The sequence below is a fragment of the Gigantopelta aegis genome, chromosome 6 (genome assembly GCF_016097555.1).
Source record: "Gigantopelta aegis isolate Gae_Host chromosome 6, Gae_host_genome, whole genome shotgun sequence".
NCBI classification, from domain to species: domain Eukaryota; kingdom Metazoa; phylum Mollusca; class Gastropoda; order Neomphalida; family Peltospiridae; genus Gigantopelta; species Gigantopelta aegis.
In genome coordinates, this window is record NC_054704.1 from 379494 (window position 1) to 401048 (window position 21555).

At 42.0% G+C, this 21555-nt stretch overlaps 1 protein-coding gene across 1 annotated transcript in view; it reads right to left on the reverse strand.

Annotated features, from left to right (window-relative positions):
* LOC121376369 overlaps window positions 1-21555 on the reverse strand; it is a 114939-nt gene that overhangs the window by 72919 nt on the left and 20465 nt on the right. Inside the window, exons 9-14 of the mRNA XM_041504216.1 lie at window positions 20090-20315; window positions 19620-19929; window positions 5772-5912; window positions 3721-3861; window positions 2195-2415; window positions 1215-1347 (exon numbers count right to left, since the gene is read on the reverse strand). Coding sequence (XP_041360150.1) covers window positions 1215-1347; window positions 2195-2415; window positions 3721-3861; window positions 5772-5912; window positions 19620-19929; window positions 20090-20315 — 1172 coding nt within the window. The remainder of the gene's footprint in view (window positions 1-1214; window positions 1348-2194; window positions 2416-3720; window positions 3862-5771; window positions 5913-19619; window positions 19930-20089; window positions 20316-21555) is intronic.

Consider the following 21555-nt stretch of genomic DNA (forward strand, 5'->3'; position numbering starts at 1 on the left):
GTTCATGAAGCAAGCCATGATTAATACCAATACACAACAGTAACACAGAGTTCATGAAGCAAGCCATGATACACAACAGTAACACAGAGTTCATGAAGCAAACCAGGATTAATACCAATACACAACAGTAACACAGAGTTCATGAAGCAAGCCATGATTAATACCAATATACAACAGAGAAACAGAGTTCATGAAGCAAACCACAATTAATACCAATACACAACAATAACACAGAGTTCATGAAGCAAGCCATGATTAATACCAATACACAACAGTAACACAGAGTTCATGAAGCAAACCAGGATTAATACAAATACACAACAGTAAACGGTAAAACATATGTCGGAAAAAACACACTTCAGTAAAATTATGTCAGTAAAACATGCTGCACCTCGGTAAAACACACCACACCTCGGTAAAACACACCTGAGCAAAACACACCACACCTTGGTAAAACACACCACACCTTGGTAAAACAGACCTCAGTAAAACGCACATCGATAAAACATGTTGATAAAACGTACACGAGTAAAACACATCTTGGTAAAACATGTTGGTAAAACATACATGAACACTTCAGTAAAACACACGTCAGTATAACACACCTCAGTATGACCGACCTCAGTATGACACACGTCAGTAAGACACACCTCAGTATGACACACATCAGTATGACACAACACACCTCAGTATGACACACCTCAGTATGACACACGTCAGTATGACACACCTCAGTAAGACACACCTCAGTATGACACACCTCAGTATGACACACCTCAGTAAGACACACCTCAGTATGACACACCTCAGTAAGACACACCTCAGTATGACACACCTCAGTAAGACACCACACCTCAGTATAACACACCTCAGTATAACACACCTCAGTAAGACACCACACCTCAGTATAACACACCTCAGTAAGACACCACAAGTCAGTAAACAAATTAGAAAACACACAAAAATAATATTTACCAATTCAAATATGAACATTATTTTATGTATTTATAAAATATATGTGAGTAAAAGTTATAAACTTGTTATGTGTGTTTTTTGTCCAAAATTAATCCAGTAGTGAGAAGGTTAAAACACCCATGTTTTCAGAAACATTAATAAGCTATAAGTTGTCAGTTCTTTTCATTTGTAAGATATGACAAATATATATAAAAAAAACATGTTTTCTTTGTTTAAAAAGTTAGTACTTATGACCATACCATCTTGGGTTTGAGGAGATAGCTTGTTGACACTGAAGGGGTTAACAGTGTCTTGGCGATTGCTTCCCTCTGTATGTGGTTAGTATCTGACAGTCGAGTTGTCAAGCCTTTTTCATTGATCACCATGGTAGCACTGAAAACAGAAATCTTGTAAAACCTTTGTCATTGATCACCACAGTAGCACTGAAAACAGATATCTTGACAAGCTTTTTCAATCTAAGCAACAAACCTCACTGCTATGTAGCCATTGTAACATTAATATTAATTATAAACGGTTTTTAAAACAAGACTTCCATGGAATTAAATGTCCAGGGAACATTTTGTTTTATATTTCTGTTCAACTGCAAATTGATTAGCAACTACTGTTTAATGATATAAAATTGTGTAGCAATGTCTAAAACTCGCATAGCGAAATGGTCCCTGATGTCTCGCCTGCAATAAACTTATGCAAATGCACAAATGCAACTATAAACCAAGATTCATCGATCTACGACTTTAGTTTGTGATAAATGTGAAACTTTAACATGGAGCTAAACCCAAATGTATCCACCATCATCGGACATGTAGTACCTGTATCTCGCCATTTTACTTTGAAAAGACGAGTTCAAACTAAATATGAAGATCCTGCTACTAGATTTATTTATACACTATAACCTGCAGTTATTAAAAGTTGTCAGCCCTCAGGTTTGTCAGGATACAGTGCACAATATCCATAACAACTACCAAGTAACTTGGCACAACTGGAAACCAAATGAAATCAATATCCATAACAACTACCAAGTAACTTGGCACATGATATGTTGAGTGATTTTCCTTTCACTGGAAACCAAATGAAATCAACATCAAGAAAGCCAGATCAATAGAGAAATGTGAAAACTGACAGGTGTTTCAGTGGGCTGTTAATAATATCACTGAAAACCATAAACAGCAAAATTAAATATTATATTTAGAAAGAGAAGTAAATAATCTCAAAGACTGACCCAGGGTGTTTCACCGGGCCATTAATAACTGCCTGCTGTAGTTCGTGGAAGTTCCACGGTGTCACAGGCTGCGGGTACGTCAGTTTCTTTGCAAACACATCTGGCACTCCAATTTCATTGGTGTTGATACATGGGTCAGGGGAGATAACTGACCTCGCAGCAAAATTGACACGCTTCCCCATCATGTGTTTCCGAAACAAACCTTCCTTCTTCTCCAAGAGCTGAAAAATTAGCAAAAGATTACAACTAACAGAATTAATTTACAAATATTAACAGGAAAAAGATTACAAAAATGTGTGCACTTCTTGGATTTAACGGGAATCACTGTGTTCTTACTGGTTGAAAAACCTGTCACCTGACATTCTATAAATAATGATACAGTACCTGCCCTTGTGGTTTAACTAAAACGTTTGTCTGAATGTTTTCTGTGGGAATTTTAGAAGCATACACTAATTTCAATTTGCATAAAGAAAACGGAACATAAGCCCTACTTGTCTTACTGCCGTCATTGTGTAACAAAACAATTGCTGATGGTCAATCATTTATTTCATTTATACTTATTTCTGCGCTTTTATCCAATTAAGGTTCAAGCATGCTTTCCTGGCCACACACATCAGCTATCTGGACTGCCTGTCCAGGACAGTGGGTTAGTGGTTAGTGGTTAGTGGTTAGAGAGAGAAGTCTGTGTATTAGACTTATACTTACCCATAGAGTTGTTGAACTGGTTTCTAGGTGGGAGATGGTACCAGGATGTGTACCCATTACCTACAAGGCTTAACCTTTAGATTACTCGATTAAATTTTGACAAAAACCATGTTGAGTTTGTTTATAATTTTTACTGACATAACTTCACTTAAATGTTTTATAAACACATAAAATAAAGATCATATTTGAATTGGTAAGTATTATTTTCATGGATTTTTATATTTTAGATCAGTTAATGTTGATTAAAATTAGGCAAAAAATTGAAAAAGTTGTGTTTACTTAAGGGCATTTGTGGCCAGCTGTCCAGTATTAATGTCCATTATTTACAATAACAGTGGTTTTCTGACTAGAATAAAGATTAAAAAAAACGAAGAACTATTCATATCCCAATATTTGGTGATTTTCATTGTTGGTAAAATTATCAAATTTATTAACAAATTAGCTGACACAATCAGCTATCAATCCATGAAAATTACCGTGACGTGCCATCATTGTTGTCAAGCGGAAAATACTTGCCGAAAACCACTTTTTCAACTAAAAATTCCAAGGTATTTTTTTAAAGATACAGAAACAGTTGTGCAAAACAGCTGAAAATATGAATTGGGGAATGCACTGTATACAGCGTACAGTATGTCGACTGGTGTGACGTCATATCTCGTCCTGCAGTAGTCAGAAGGTTAAGTATGAAGGTTTAACCACTGCACCACCGAGGCTGATTGGTCAATAATTGATAAATGAAACCCTAACCCTGTTTTGCCGTCCAAGTAAAGTGAAGAATATACACACAAAGAAAAAACTGGCAGACAGCATAAAGAGCAAACCTGTTTTATTCCTGGCTGTTTGTCGGTCGAAAGTCTGTCGAGGCTGCTGTCAATCACACAGTTGACATGTGCCTGGAGGCGGGACCACGCAAACTGCAGCTTCTGTGTCAGCGTTTCCCCGGGAACAGAGCTCACGCTTTCCTGAAACAAGACGTTCATCTTTAACAGAAAACAATGTGCGGAAACTGTGTAGACAGTTTCCATGGCAACAGAGCTCACATTCTCCTGGAAAAATAGGTTCATATTTAACACAAAACACAACGTTTTGTGTAGATATGAGAAAATCCAGCAGCTTTCCAGTAAACATCACCAGATACAGTAAAGTACTATAATAATGAACTGCAAGGGACCAGGAATATTGGTTCATTATACCAGTAGTTTGTTATACACATCTGCATTTTCACTGAATACCGGCAAAATGTCAAAGAAGCAGGAGGGACAAGCAAACAATAGCAGTCAAGTGAGAACATACGGTTAATTGCTCAATAAATTAATCCTTAATAGATACCAATCTACTACGTACAAAACAAGCAGACATTATCTGACTGATCTTATCAGCACAGTTGTTTTGAATGCATTGCCGTTAATGCTATTGATTGATAACATACAAATTACTTTTAGTACAATTATGATTGGTTCACTCTATTAGTACACTAATTTACACTAAAATTCATAATTTTGACCAAAACAAATTGGTTTATTTTAACAGTAAATTTGTATACATAGTTTGTTCTATACATTAAAATTTATTAATACTAAATAGGAGAAAAAAGAGGACTTTACAATCAGTTGGTTCTAAATGGTAGTTTGTTGTAAGCGTGTTCGTGCTAAAAGTACTTTACTGTATATTTTAATGTACTTTCCTCCAGATAGCCCATACCATATTTTTACCATGACTGTCAAGTGGTGCTGGCTGGAACTGAAAAGTAACAGTAACTAACTGACTAACTAGGCTCAACTGGAAGATCTACAACCCAGAGTCACACTGGCAGACTTAACATACTTACTGCAAGACTTAACATACTTACTGGAAGACTTAACTGGAAGACTAACACACTTACTGGAAGACTAACACACTTACTGGAAGACTAAAATACTTACTAGAAGACTAAAATACTTACTGGAAGACGAACACACTTACTGGAAGACTAAATTACTTATTGGAAGACTAACACACTTACTGGAAGACTAACACACTTACTGGAAGATTTAACAGACTTATTGGAAGACTAACACACTTACTGGAAGACTTACTGGAAGACTAAATTACTTACTGGAAGACTAACACACTTACTGGAAGACTAAATTACTTACTGGAAGACTAACACACTTATTTGCAGACTAACACACTTACTGGAAGACTAACACATTAACTGGAAGACTAACACACTGGAAGACTTAACATACTTACTGGAAGACTAACACACTTACTGGAAGACTAGCATACTTACTGGGAGACTAACACACTTACTGGACGACTAACACACTTACTGGACGACTAACACTTACTGGGAGACTAACACACTTACTGGACGACTAACACACTTACTGGGAGACTAACACACTTACTGGACGACTAACACACTTACTGGACGACTAACAAACTCACTGGAAGACTAACACAATTACTGGACGACTAACACACTTACTGGACGACTAACACACTTACTGGACGACTAACACACTTACTGGGAGACTAACACACTTACTGGAAGACTAACACACTTACTGGACGACTAACACTTACTGGACAATTAACAAACTCACTGGAAGACTAACACAATTACTGGACGACTAACACAATGGAAGACTAACACACTTACTGGATGACTAACACACTTACTGGATGACTAACACACTTACTGGACGACTAACACACTGTACGACTAACACACTTACTGGACGACTAACACACTGGAAGACTAACACACTTACTGGACGACTAACACACTGTACGACTAACACACTTACTGGACGACTAACACACTTACTGGAAGACTAACACACTTACTGGACGACTAACACACTTACTGGAAGACTAACACACTTACTGGAAGAGCTTCAGTGTTTTCCTTCTCCTTTGTCTTGTTTATCTGTTGTAAAATCTCTTTTATCAACTGATTATCTTCGAGAAGTTTACACAGGTTCGCAGTCTGAGAGTTTTCATAGCGTCGCTCTCCCATGCAAGACAACTGAAAAACAACAAATCTTACTTATACTCTACACACGGAATATTTGTCAATCTTCCTAATTTAGACAACTGAAAAACAACAAATCTTACTTATACTCTACACACACAATATTTGCCAATCTTCCTAATTAGACAACTGAAAAACAAACAATCTTACTTATACTCTACACATGGAATATTTGTCAATCTTCCTAATTAGACAACTGAAAAACAAACACTCTTACTTATACTCTACACATGGAATATTTGTCAATCTTCCTAATTAGACAACTGAAAAATGACAAATCTTACTTATACTCTACACACAGAATATTTGTCAATCTTCCTAATTAGACAACTGAAAAACAACAAATCTTACTTATACTCCACACAGAGAATATTTGTCAATCTTTCTAATTAGACAACTGAAAAACAACAAATCTTACTTATACTCTACACACAGAATATTTGTCAATCTTCCTAATTAGACAACTGAAAAACAACAAATCTTATTTATACTCTACACACAGAATATTTGTCAATCTTCCTAATTAGACAACTGAAAAACAACAAATCTTACTTATACTCTACACATGGAATATTTGTCAATCTTCCTAATTAGACAACTGAAAAACAACAAATCTTACTTATACTCTACACATGGAATATTTGTCAATCTTCCTAATTAGACAACTGAAAAATGACAAATCTTACTTATACTCTACACACAGAATATTTGTCAATCTTCCTAATTAGACAACTGAAAAACAACAAATCTTACTTATACTCCACACAGAGAATATTTGTCAATCTTTCTAATTAGACAACTGAAAAACAACAAATCTTACTTATACTCTACACACAGAATATTTGTCAATCTTCCTAATTAGACAACTGAAAAACAACAAATCTTATTTATACTCTACACACAGAATATTTGTCAATCTTCCTAATTAGACAACTGAAAAACAACAAATCTTACTTATACTCTACACATGGAATATTTGTCAATCTTCCTAATTAGACAACTGAAAAACAACAAATCTTACTTATACTCTACACATGGAATATTTGTCAATCTTCCTAATTAGACAACTGAAAAATGACAAATCTTACTTATACTCTACACATGGAATATTTGTCAATCTTCCTAATTAGACAACTGAAAAATTACAAATCTTACTTATACTCTACACACAGAATATTTGTCAATCTTCATAATTAGACGACTGAAAAATGACAAATTTTGATTATATCCTTCACACTGAATATTTACAGCAAACAGTGGGGAGTGACAACTTGGAAGTAAATCAGAAACATGAGATTTATGTTGCCCCTAGCAAAAGTCACTGTACCTAGACGTCCACTTATTTAAGCCTGGAAGTGAAGAAAAATAAAGCCATTTATTTCTAATTATTGTAACAATACTAAACCTGTATGCAGAAACTGAAGAAAAACAAAAACATCTACATTTAATTACTATAACAGCTCTAAACCTTTACACAGGAAATGAAGAAAAATTACAACAGTTATATTCACTTCTAAACTTGGTCTTAAAACTTAAATACCATAAAAATAAAGGATTTTTACTAGTCTATATAGTTTGGAACGCAGAATTGGAAAAAGGCCTTAAAATAGGCTCAAGGTGAACCGATCTGCTATACTTTTTTTATTAACATTTTTAAATAGCTTAAATATTCAGAATCAATGTTCAACTGGTCTGCAAGTCAATTTCTAATGCAAAAAATAAATATCCTATGTGGAGTGGAGGCTAGTAGGCCTCAAAAAGGATAAAATTGTGCATTTGAATTTAATTTTCCTTTTTTCACCAAATTGTTATTTCTTAAAATAATAGCATGAAACTTTGCAAACATCTTTTCCTAACACCTAAGATGATAAACTTGCAATAAAAAATGGTTTGAATAGTATCTTAGATGGTATCATCGTGGCCAAAATGTTCAGTCTTGTTTCCAGACTAATATGTACATGAAAACCTAACACATTTATATTTATTGGTCTAATTCTAGCTATAGAACTAACAAGATGAGATAAGTCTCTATATTTATTGGTCTAATTCTAAGTATAGAACTAACAAGATGAGATAAGTCTCTATATTTATTGGTCTAATTCTAGGTATAGAACTAACAAGATGAGATAAGTCTCTATATTTATTGGTCTAATTCTAGGTATAGAACTAACAAGATGAGATAAGTCTCTATATTTATTGGTCTAATTCTAGGTATAGAACTAACAAGATGAGATAAGTCTCTATATTTATTGGTCTAATTCTAGGTATAGAACTAACAAGATGAGATAAGTCTCTATATTTATTGGTCTAATTCTAGGTATAGAACTAACAAGATGAGATAAGTCTCTATATTTATTGGTCTAATTCTAGGTATAGAACTAACAAGATGAGATAAGTCTCTATATTTATTGGTCTAATTCTAGGTATAGAACTAACAAGATGAGATAAGACATTCTATTTATTGGTCTAATTCTAGGTATATAACAAACAAGATGAGATAAGACATTATATTTTGGGGTCTAATTCTAGGTATAGCACTAACGAAATGAGTAAAGGCATTATATTTACTGGTCTAAAGATGTAAAAAAAACTTGGATACAGGAACTGGAGTACTATCATATACACCTACTGGTCTAAACCCGGGTGAAGCAACCGGAATACCATGTACACCTACTGGTCTAAACCCGGGTGGAGGAACTAGAATAGTACCATGTACACCTACTGGTCTAAACCTGGGTGGAGGAACTACAATAATATCATGTACACCTACTGGTCTAAACCTGGGTGGAGGAACTAGAATAATACCATGTACACCTACTGGTCTAAACCTGGGTGGAGGAACTAGAATAATACCATGTACACCTACTGGTCTAAACCTGGGTGGAGGAACTAGAATAATATCATGTACACCTACTGGTCTAAACCTGGGTGGAGGAACTAGAATAATACCATGTACACCTACTGGTCTAAACCTGGGTGGAGGAACTAGAATAATATCATGTACACCTACTGGTCTAAACCTGGGTGGAGGAACTAGAATAATATCATGTACACCTACTGGTCTAAACCTGGGTGGAGCAACCGGAATAATAATAAGTACACCTACTGGTCTAAACCTGGGTGGAGCAACCGGAATAATATCATGTACACCTACTGGTCTAAACCCGGGAGAAGCAACCGGAATAATATCAAGTACACCTACTGGTCTAAACCTGGGACAAGCAACCGGAATAATATCAAGTACACCTACTGGTCTAAACCTGGGTGGAGGAACTAGAATAATACCATGTACACCTACTGGTCTAAACCTGGGTGGAGGAACTAGAATAATACCATGTACACCTACTGGTCTAAACCTGGGTGGAGGAACTAGAATAATATCATGTACACCTACTGGTCTAAACCTGGGTGGAGGAACTAGAATAATATCATGTACACCTACTGGTCTAAACCTGGGTGGAGCAACCGGAATAATATCATGTACACCTACTGGTCTAAACCTGGGTGGAGGAACTAGAATAATATCATGTACACCTACTGGTCTAAACCCGGGAGAAGCAACCGGAATAATATCAAGTACACCTACTGGTCTAAACCTGGGTGGAGCAACCGGAATAATATCATGTACACCTACTGGTCTAAACCTGGGTGGAGGAACTAGAATAATATCATGTACACCTACTGGTCTAAACCTGGGTGGAGCAACCGGAATAATATCAAGTACACCTACTGGTCTAAACCCGGGTGGAGCAACCGGAATAATATCAAGTACACCTACTGGTCTAAACCCGGATGGAGCAACCTAATATCATGTACACCTAATGGTCTAAACTCGGGTGGAGCAACCGGAATAATATCAAGTACACCTACTGGTCTAAACCTTGGTGGAGCAACCGGAATAATATAAAGTACACCTACTGGTCTAAACCCGAGTGGAGGAACAGAAATAATATCAAGTACACTTACTGGTCTAAACCCGGGCGGAGGAACCGGAATAATATCATGTACACCTACTGGTCTAAACCTGGGTGGAGCAACCGGAATAATATCAAGTACACCTACTGGTCTAAACCCGGGTGGAGGAACTAGAATAATATCATGTACACCTACTGGTCTAAACCCGGGTGGAGGAACTAGAATAATATCATGTACACCTACTGGTCTAAACCCGGGAGAAGCAACCGGAATAATATCAAGTACACCTACTGGTCTAAACCTGGGTAGAGCAACCGGAATAATATCATGTACACCTACTGGTCTAAACCTGGGTGGAGGAACTAGAATAATATCATGTACAGCTACTGGTCTAAACCTGGGTGGAGCAACCGGAATAATATCATGTACACCTACTGGTCTAAACCTGGGTGGAGGAACTAGAATAATATCATGTACACCTACTGGTCTAAACCCGGATGGAGCAACCGGAATATCATGTACACCTACTGGTCTAAACCCGGGAGAAGCAACCGGAATAATATCAAGTACACCTACTGGTCTAAACCTGGATGGAGCAACCGGAATATCATGTACACCTAATGGTCTAAACTCGGGTGGAGCAACCGGAATATCATGTACACCTAATGGTCTAAACTCGGGTGGAGCAACCGGAATAATATCAAGTACACCTACTGGTCTAAACCTGAGTGGAGGAACAGAAATAATATCAAGTACACTTGCTGGTCTAAACCCGGGCGGAGGAACCGGAATAATATCATGTACACCTACTGGTCTAAACCTGGGTGGAGCAACCGGAATAATATCAAGTACACCTACAGGTCTAAACCTGGGTGGAGCAACCGGAATAATATCATGTACACCTACTGGTCTAAACCTGGGTGGAGGAACTAGAATAATATCATGTACACATACTGGTCTAAACCCGGATGGAGCAACCGGAATATCATGTACACCTACTGGTCTAAACCCGGGAGAAGCAACCGGAATAATATCAAGTACACCTACTGGTCTAAACCTGGATGGAGCAACCGGAATATCATGTACACCTAATGGTCTAAACTCGGGTGGAGCAACCGGAATATCATGTACACCTAATGGTCTAAACTCGGGTGGAGCAACCGGAATAATATCAAGTACACCTACTGGTCTAAACCTGAGTGGAGGAACAGAAATAATATCAAGTACACTTGCTGGTCTAAACCCGGGCGGAGGAACCGGAATAATATCATGTACACCTACTGGTCTAAACCTGGGTGGAGCAACCGGAATAATATCAAGTACACCTACAGGTCTAAACCTGGGTGGAGCAACCGGAATAATATCATGTACACCTACAGGTCTAAACCTGGGTGGAGCAACCGGAATAATATCAAGTACAAGAGAGGTTTAAACATGGGTGGAGGAACCAAAATAATATCAAGTATACCTACTGGTCTAAACCTGGGTGGAGGAACCGAAATAATATCATATACACCTACTAGTCTAAACCTTGGTGAAGCAACCGGAATAATATCATGTATACCTACTAGTCTAAACCTTGGCGGAGCAACCGGAAAATATCATGTACATCTACTAGTCTAAACCCGGGTGGAGCAACCGGAATATCATGTACAGCTACTGGTCTAAACCCGGGTGGAGCAACCAGAATATCACATACACCTACTGGTCTAAACCTTGGTGGAGCAACCGGAATATCATGTACACCTACTGGTCTAAACCCGGGTGGAGCAACCAGAATATCACATACACCTACTGGTCTAAACCCGGGTGGAGCAACCGGAATATCATGTACACCTACTGGTCTAAACCTGGGTGGAGCAACCGGAATAATATCATGTACACCTACTGGTCTAAACCTGGGTGGAGCAACCGGAATATTAGAAAATTTGTTTCTAATTTTCATTATTATTCATACTTACCTAGTACTAGCACAACAACTATGCTATACAATCTGAGTCATCTCCTCCACTGCAGAATTGTCTTCCCTTGCCGGATGTATATCCATATCCGCGCATGGGCAGACCATCGTCCTCGATTCAAAGTCCGTAATGACCGAATCCAGGGAAGACCTCCTAGTTTACCGTTGTTGTGCTAGTACTAGGTAAGTATGAATAATAATGAAAATTAGAAACAAATGTTCTAATAGTCTTATTCAACTTACTGTACTAGCACAACAACTATGCTATAACGGACATGATTTAACACCGTTAGAGCACGTGAATTCAACATTAATGGGAGGAGGTAAGAAAACATGAGGACTTACCCATTCGACCAACGTGAATAGTCTAAGTGACTATTAATTATGAATACCAAAATTTATAAAAACCTTCCACCCCCCGCGTGAAGCACAAGTGAAAGGAAACCACTAGACTGCCCCAGATAGCAACCACACCCTTTCCCCAAAAAGGTGGCTCAACTATCTCCCGACACGACCTGTATGAGCTGCCTACCAGAATAGAGGTCTCCCTCGTCTCATGGCTCGTCGTACAAAAACAACCTGCTGACCAGCAATCACTGACTGGATACGTCTAGTACCATCAGGACCAACTGCCATGTCCCGAAAATAGAAGCGGTCGAACGTATGTCGACCCTTCCACACTCCTGCATTCATCACCTTGATAATATTCAAGGAATCGTGAAAATTCAGGGAAGCTGAGATCGCTCGAATCTCATGAGACCGAACTGAGAAGTTCTGCAGAACATGCTCTCCTGCCGTCTCATACGCCAGCTTGATGGTTGCAGCAATCCATCAAGACAATGCATTCTTAGTAATATCTCCCGGCTGTTTAGTGTAAGAAATAAACAGCCTCTTCTTCCCACCACGAAGAAGTGTAGTACGATGCAGATAATACTTTAAAGCCCTGACCGGACAAAGGAGATGGTCAGAATTATCAGAAGGCAATGTACGAGACAAACTTTGAATGATTGCCGGAGGAAACTCCTCTCCTGGCACCTGGTTCTTAGCCACAAAGATGGGATCAGTCCGCAACGTAACCGACCCATCGGAGTTATAATCGACCAAATCATGCAAGAAAGCATGAATCTCACTAATACGGCGACAAACCGCAAGAGAGACCAGGAAAAGTGTCTTCCAAGTCAAAAGTCGAAGAGTGGCAAACCACAATGGCTCATAAGGCGGACCCTTGAGTGCATGAAGAACCAGAAAGACGTCCCATTTTGGCAAAATGGAAGGCCTCTCAACCGTGGATTGCAAAGATTTGAGTAAATCATGCAATACGAGATTCGTGAAAAAGTCTGCCCGACCACATTGCCTGAGAGTAGTGAAGATGGAAGAACAATAACTTTTGACTGTCTGAACTTTAAGCTTCCTTTCCTGGACCAAGGCCAGAAAGTATTCAGCTAAGTCATTGACAGTAGGTGATAAGGGATCAAAATCCTGTTCACCTGCCCAACGAACCCAAGCGCTCCAGTGGCATTGGTAAACTCGTTCAGCTGACCGGCGCTTCGAAGGAGGAGACTAGTTCAGCAATTCGTTCCGAAAAGCCTCTGCCTCGCAGCGAAAACTCGACAACCTCCACGCGTGAAGCCGGAAGACCTCCGGCTTCAGGTGCCACACCAGCTGCTGCAGCCGCTGGCTGAGCAGATCCGGAAGGGGTGGCAAGCGCACCGGCTCCTGCACTAACAGTGACAGAAGCTTTGGAAACCAAGTTTAGGCTGCCCAACCCGGCGCCACGGTTGCATTCCGACCTTGGCCAGAACCTTGCTGAGTAAGACTTGGGGCGGGAAGGCATACAGATCCAACCCCGTCCAGTCCATGCTCAACGCATCGTACTCCAGAGACAGAGTATCGGGAACCGGTGACACAAACACTGGTAACTGGTGGTTCAGCCTGGTCACGAACATATCCACTTGTGGACTCCCCCACAAACGCAGAATTCTGCCCGCAACCACCTTGTGCAACATCCACTCTGTTTGGACTGGTGAATGATGACTCATGGCGTCCGCCAAGACGTTGACTGAAGAGGGAATGTGTTTTGCCGTCAACACAATCCCCCACTGATTGCACAATTCCTGGATCTCCAAGGCCCTGCGACTCAGTGACTCGGACTTGGTGCCACCCCAATGATTGAGGTATGCGACGACTGCCGTGTTGTCGCACCTCAAAAAAATTCTACGATGTCGAATAATGCTCCGAAACTTGAGGGAAGCCCGGCGAACGGCTTCCATCTCCAGCAGATTGATATGGAGGCTCCTTTCAAAGGCACTCCACACACCTGACAGATGTTGATCCCCAAGATGCGCACCATACCCCTCTAGGAAAGCATCGGTCAAAAGGACCAACTCTGGAGCAAGAGGGTGTAAGGGAATGACCTGGGACAAGCACTTGTTGACCAGACACTCTTGGATCGTCTGCACGAACCAAGGCCCCACCGGAATCAACGTATCCCAACAGCGGCCGTCCCACACACATGAGAGATGCCACTGGAGAGGTCTCTTGAATCGTCTGAACCGCACATTCAATGCAGCCAACGACTCGAGATGTCCCAACAACCTGTGCAGCGTGCGCACCGAAATGCGCTGCTCCCGAGCAAGACGCTGAGCCAGCGCCGTGAAATTGTGGAGGCGTGCATCCGTCGGTCGAACGGATGCCTCCACAAGGTTGAAGACAACTCCGAGATACGTGAAAACCTGAGCTGGCACCAGCTCCGGCTTCACCCAATTGGGAATAAATCCCAAGCGAAGTATCATGTCGATGACAAGACTCACGTCCATCAGACATGCCTGCTGAGACGAAGCTGGAATCAACCAGTTGTCTAGGTAGTTGTGCATGCGAATGCCCAACAATTGTACACGGCCTACCACAGCCTTGACTACACGAGTAAAGGCATGAGGACTTGTGGCCAATCCGAACGGCAGCACTTGAAACTCGTAAGCTTTGCCGTCGAATAGGAAGCGCAGGAACTTCCAAAAATCCTGATGAATCAGAACATGCAGGTAGGAGTCTTTCAGGTCGATTGACGCCGCCCACTCCCCAACTTGGAGTAAAGCCTGGACAGACTGCACCGTCTCCATTTTCATGGAAGGAACGACCACGAATGCATTCAGCGGCTTGAGGTTGAGAATCGGTCTCCACTCATCATTTTTCTTTTGGGCAAAGAACAAATGGGAGTAAAAAACCCTGGTGGATGGCACCCTTGCCGAGAAACTCGGCAATCATCGTTTCCACCAGAACCCCCCTGTCGGAGCCGAAGAAAAGGGAATCCGATATCCCTCCTTGACGACCGACAGAACCCATGGGTCCAGGTCTGGCAAGAGACGCCATTGTGGCAGAAAATGACGTAACCTGCCGCCCATGGGAACGTCTGCTAACGGGAACGTCTGCTAACGGCACCTCCGGTAACAGTTGCCGGTCGTCGCAACACCCTCACCCCGGCGGCTTACCACTCTTAGGTGCCATGCCTTTAGCGGGAAGCCCGAAAACATGCACGATTCTGTTTGACGGGGGTGGAGCTGTCCCAGATTGCCAAGTAGGAGCAGAAACCTTAGGATTCTGAACCCCCTAAAAAAAAGCTGATTTCTTGGAGAAAGGCGGGCGAAACGCAGCAGCACCAGAGCAGCGCTTCCGAGTGTTACCAGGCTGGGGCAGGGTAACGAACTTGACAGACTCCTTATCCATGACAAGGCCGAAGTCCGACCCAAACAGTAAGGTCTCCCTCACTGACCGGCTGCGAAAATACGTCTTCACAACACCGGTAGCCCGTAGCCCAGACAAGTAATGATCGCGTCGCAACAAGAGATTGTGGGAGACAAACGCCCAGACATCTGGGCAATGTGATGCGACGCCTTCGCCAAACAACCTCGAGCCATCAGGGGAAGACTCTCCACAGCCTTATCCAACCCAAAAAGGAAGGTACCTAGATGGTTGTTCACCTGAAAGAGAAGTTTCGATAACTTCTCCATCATCTCTAGGTCTCCGATGGCGACACGTACGAAAGACGCCGGACGACAATCAGTCTTAACCCGAGCAGAAACAACCGCAGCATGGTTCAGAAAAGATGTGCCCAACGTTTGGTACGAAGTGGGGGCCACCAGCTTCGTACCGGGTAAGAGTTTCCCCGATGGCTAAAGCCGCCGGAAACTCTTCCACCACCGCTCCCATGATACGATCGGTGCCAGCGATCAAAGTATCAATCTCCAGTAAGGATTCGTGTGCCTCCTGGGCAAGCGGAATACCAAGCTCTGGCCGCGAAGCCTTCACCACCAGCGATCGATTTCCAAAAGAAACGCCCTGAATAGTGGGAACAGCCACCTCGGACTTCGTTACCGTTGCATAATCGAAATCTTCTGCAGGCGGGACAGAGGCATCAACTCCCGCCGCTCGGCAATCCGGATCATCCTAAACATCTTCCGACTCCAAACCGGAACCGGAAGGCAAATCTTCCTCGGAAGAGACCTCGCTCAAAACCGGCGGCACCGAAGACCGCGGCTGACCCTGAAGGGAAGGGACGGGAACAAACCTCCGTCCATGCATCACCCCCGCATCGCCAAAACGATCATGGGTGGAAACAGGCACCGACCGCGCTGGAAAACCAGGCGGCGGCAGAACAGCCGACATGGCTGAAGTCTAAGGCTGAGACACAAGTCCCACCTGCGGCGTAGCGCGGAGCCACAAGAGAAAGTTTTCAAACAAACTTTCTTGAAAACCTCCGGGCAGACCCTGAGAATCTACAGGAACCAAAGGCTCCTGCCACCTCTGCGAAGGGTACCACCGTGAACCTCTACCTCGGTCCGATGAGGTAGGCAAAGCAGCGCCTAAAAAAGCCGCCGTCTCCTGCACACCCGGCGTAGCCGATGGCGGAACCTCTGGAGCCGGCCCCTCCGGGTAAACATACACATAGGGAGGACTCAACGAGTCCTGCACCCAGTGTGCAACGTGAGGATCCGCCTCCCCTGACAGCATCCCCACGGCTTCACCCTGCAACGGGCGGAACGTCGGATTTCGTAAAAAAAATAACGAACTGGCCGAGGCCGACACGGCGCTAGCCCTCGAGCCACTCGACTCACCAAACTGGAGCCGCTCCAGTCGGCTTCCATCCACAGGATGGGAAAAAAGGGGAACCGCGGCGGCAGAAGCCACCACAGCCTCCTTGCGCACAACCCATGTTGACACCACCTCCGCCGTCGTAGAGATACAGGTGCCTCTGTCGGAGCAGCCTCCCAGACAGGTAACCGATTCTCTGCTTCAGCCGAAACAGAGAACTTTAGTGAATGGCGGTGTGAAGAGGAGGCGTTCTTACGCCTACCACCCTTCCTCGCACGAACAGTGCCCCCGGACTTCACGGAAGCCGGTGGCACCTCCGATTGGAGGACAACCCCCGAGGTTGCCTCCTCACTCTTCTCTCCCTTTCCTTTACGTACATCCCTCTTCCTGTCCGCCTCCTGGACCTGGCGATGAAATTTCGTCCAAATGGACGAAGGCCATGTCGCGCAAACCTCGCACTGTTGGTCAAATGAACAGGCCCTACAGGACCGACACAACAAGTGCGAGTCGAACCGGGGAAGCCACGTGCCACAGCTTCGGCACACACGGTCAACCTCGTGGTTGAGCCCGATGAGGCCATGTCAGACATTCGGAAATAATTTATAACCCCAATTATCCCCAAAACAACGTATGTCTTGGTAAGGGCTAAGTAAAATAAATAAACAAAAAACATTTTAATGAAACATTTCACGTGAGACAATTCAGAGCTCATTAACAGAACATCCACAATGGAGGACTGCAGAATTGAGAACGATGGTCTGCCCATGCGCAAATATGGATATACATCCGGCAAGGGAAGACAATTCTGCAGTGGAGGAGATGACTCAGGTTGTATAGCATTGTTGTTGTGCTAGTACAGTAAGTTGAATAAGACTAATATCATGTACACCTACTGGTCTAAACCTGGGCGGAGGAACCGGAATAATATCAAGTACACCTACTGGTCTAAACCCAGGTGGAGCAACCTGAATAATATCATGTACACCTACTGGTCTAAACCCGGGTGGAGGAACTAGAATAATATCAAGTACACCTACTGGTCTAAACCCAGGTGGAGCAACCTGAATAATATCAAGTACACCTACTGGTCTAAACCCAGGTGGAGCAACCTGAATAATATCATGTACACCTACTGGTCTAAACCCGGGTGGAGCAACCTGAATAATATCAAGTACACCTACTGGTCTAAACCCGGGTGGAGCAACCTGAATAATATCAAGTACACCTACTGGTCTAAACCCGGGTGGAGCAACCTGAATAATATCAAGTACACCTACTGGTCTAAACCCGGGTGGAGCAACCTGAATAATATCAAGTACACCTACTGGTCTAAACCCGGGTGGAGCAACCTGAATAATATCAAGTACACCTACTGGTCTAAACCCGGGTGGAGCAACCTGAATAATATCAAGTACACCTACTGGTCTAAACCCGGGTGGAGCAACCTGAATAATATCAAGTACACCTACTGGTCTAAACCCGGGTGGAGCAACCTGAATAATATCAAGTACACCTACTGGTCTAAACCCGGGTGGAGCAACCGGAATAATATCAAGTACACCTACTGGTCTAAACCTGGGTGGAGGAACCTGAATAATATATACACCTACTGGTCTAAACCCGGGCGGAGGAACCTGAATAATATCAAGTACACCTACTGGTCTAAACCCGGGTGGAGCAACCTGAATAATATCAAGTACACCTACTGGTCTAAACCCGGGTGGAGCAACCGGAATAATATCAAGTACACCTACTGGTCTAAACCCGGGTGGAGCAACCGGAATAATATCAAGTACACCTACTGGTCTAAACCCGGGTGGAGCAACCGGAATAATATCAAGTACACCTACTGGTCTAAACCTGGGTGGAGGAACCTGAATAATATATACACCTACTGGTCTAAACCCGGGCGGAGGAACCGGAATAATATCATGTACAGCTACTGGTCTAAACCTGGGTGGAGCAACCTGAATAATATCAAGTACAGCTACTGGTCTAAACCTGGGTGGAGGAACTAGAATAATATCAAGTACACCTACTGGTCTAAACCTGGGTGGAGCAACCGGAATAATATCAAGTACACCTACTGGTCTAAACCTGGGTGGAGCAACCTGAATAATATCAAGTACACCTACTGGTCTAAACCTGGGTGGAGGAACTAGAATAATATCAAGTACACCTACTGGTCTAAACCTGGGTGGAGCAACCGGAATAATATCAAGTACAGCTACTGGTCTAAACCCAGGTGGAGCAACCAGAATAATATCAAGTACACCTACTGGTCTAAACCCAGGAGCAACCGGAATATCATGTACACCTACTGGTCTAAACCTTGGTGGAGCAACCGGAATAATATATACACCTACTGGTCTAAACCTGGGTGGAGGAATTGAAATAATATCAAGTATACCTATTGGTCTAAACCTGGGTGGAGCAACCAGAATAATATCAAGTACACCTACTGGTCTAAACCTGGGTGGAGCAACCGGAATAATATCATGTACAGCTACTGGTCTAAACCCAGGTGGAGCAACCAGAATAATATCAAGTACACCTACTGGTCTAAACCCAGGAGCAACCGGAATATCATGTACACCTACTGGTCTAAACCTTGGTGGAGCAACCGGAATAATATATACACCTACTGGTCTAAACCTGGGTGGAGGAATTGAAATAATATCAAGTATACCTATTGGTCTAAACCTGGGTGGAGCAACCAGAATAATATCAAGTACACCTACTGGTCTAAACCTGGGTGGAGCAACCGGAATAATATCATGGAAGAAGATGTCTGTGGGGTGGTCAATGTTGCGAGTGCTCGACAGACACTGGAATAACATCTTCAACACGGCGGATTCCTTCTTCCACAGCTTTCGCATGTGTTCCCTCGCATCTACCGGCGTTACCATGGTTACTGCTAGATCTGGTATCCCAAGCTTCGTCTTGCCAGATGACTGGTCGCCATGAGAACCAGAGTCTTGTTCCATCTCAATAATCTCAACATCGCCCTCCTCTTCATCTACTTCCGGTTTCACTGACATCGTCCTCTTCCTGGGGAAGAAAGGAGCAGTGAATATCTACTTATTTTTCACCTTAATGATGAATGTGAGAACAATAAATTCTATAAAGAATATCAGTTTTGTTTATACAAATGGATGCCACAACATATTAAGTATTTTACAGCATGGACACATGCGATAAGAATTCTTACTTCTGCTCCAGTTTCTTCTGTGATTCCTGGAAGATCTGTTCTACAGACTGTGAGGAACCAAACAGAAGGAGTCTGGCATTGTACTCCTGTTTGAGGATGCTTATTCGGCACTGGCAGTGTGGACACTTGGTTTTCGGTCCGAAATGCATCTTGACGAAGTCCTCAATGATTAGTCTGCGAGCGGCTTCGATGTTCTTCACGGGATCCTTCTCGGTGAGGTCGGTATCTGCAGCAAAACGAAACAAAGGTAAAGTCTGTTTGACGACACCACTAGACCATCAGCTATTGGATGTCAACCATTTTGTTATTTTTACAGCTCTCAGTTGACAGCTCTCCTGAGGTGCTTTAGCTTCAAAACATACCACCTCGGTGGATCCATTCAACTGATTGGGGTTTTTCTCGTTCATATCAGTGCACCACAACTGGTCAAAGGCTGCGTTATGTGTTTTCCAGTCTGTGGAAAAGTGATTATAAAAGATCCCTTGCTACTAATGGAAAAATGTAGCGGGTTTCCTCTAATGTGTCAGAATTACCAAATGTTTGATGTCCTAAAGCCAATGATTAATCAATGTGCTCTAGTTGTGTCATTAAACAAAACAAATGTTTAACCATCAATGGATTAATTATTAACAAGTTGACAAATCTGGTCAGCAAATTTAAACAGCCAAACAGTCAAAACATCTCCATCTACAGAAGGCAGTTAATGTTTTAATTAGTTATCAGTTAATGTTTTAATTAGTTATCAGTTAATGTTTTAATTAGTTATCAGTGAATTATTAAATAAAGTTGCTAAATGAAAGATTTAATTTGTGTTTGGTAACCTGGTGAATGACAGCTAAACACCTATCAAGAGTTAGCTTGTAATACCATCGACAGTGCCACTAAACCCACATGTCATCATCTGCTGCTGGCATGTTGTCCAGCACTGACACCACACAATGGGTCAAACATTACAGCAGCTCAATGGTTCAGAAATAAATAAATAAAATGTATCAGTATTTTCTGACCATATTAAGAGAAACTATAATATTGTTTGCTTTAATGACAACAAATAAAGAACATTATATGGTGTTCACATTAACTCAAAAAGTTATTTAAATTTTAAAGATGATAAAATGTGATGTGTGCACTGACATCATATATTTAAAGAATAATAAAAAGACAGATTTACAATTTGATACTAAAACATCTTCAAAGGAAACATGCTTTCTGGGCTATCAAGTCTACAGCACACCGGCTACAATATACAATATGTATGTTAATTCAATTTGGGTGAACATTCTTCAGACTCGTCATATTAGAGAATTTATCCCTCATATACCTGTCACAAAGACCTAACTTTAAAACACATTTCTAACAGCAAATTCCAGTATTACACAAAACTTACCACATGCTAGCATCTAAAACTTTGAATTCATTCCCATACCTGCTGAAACCGAGAATTCATATTTTAAAATTTACATGAC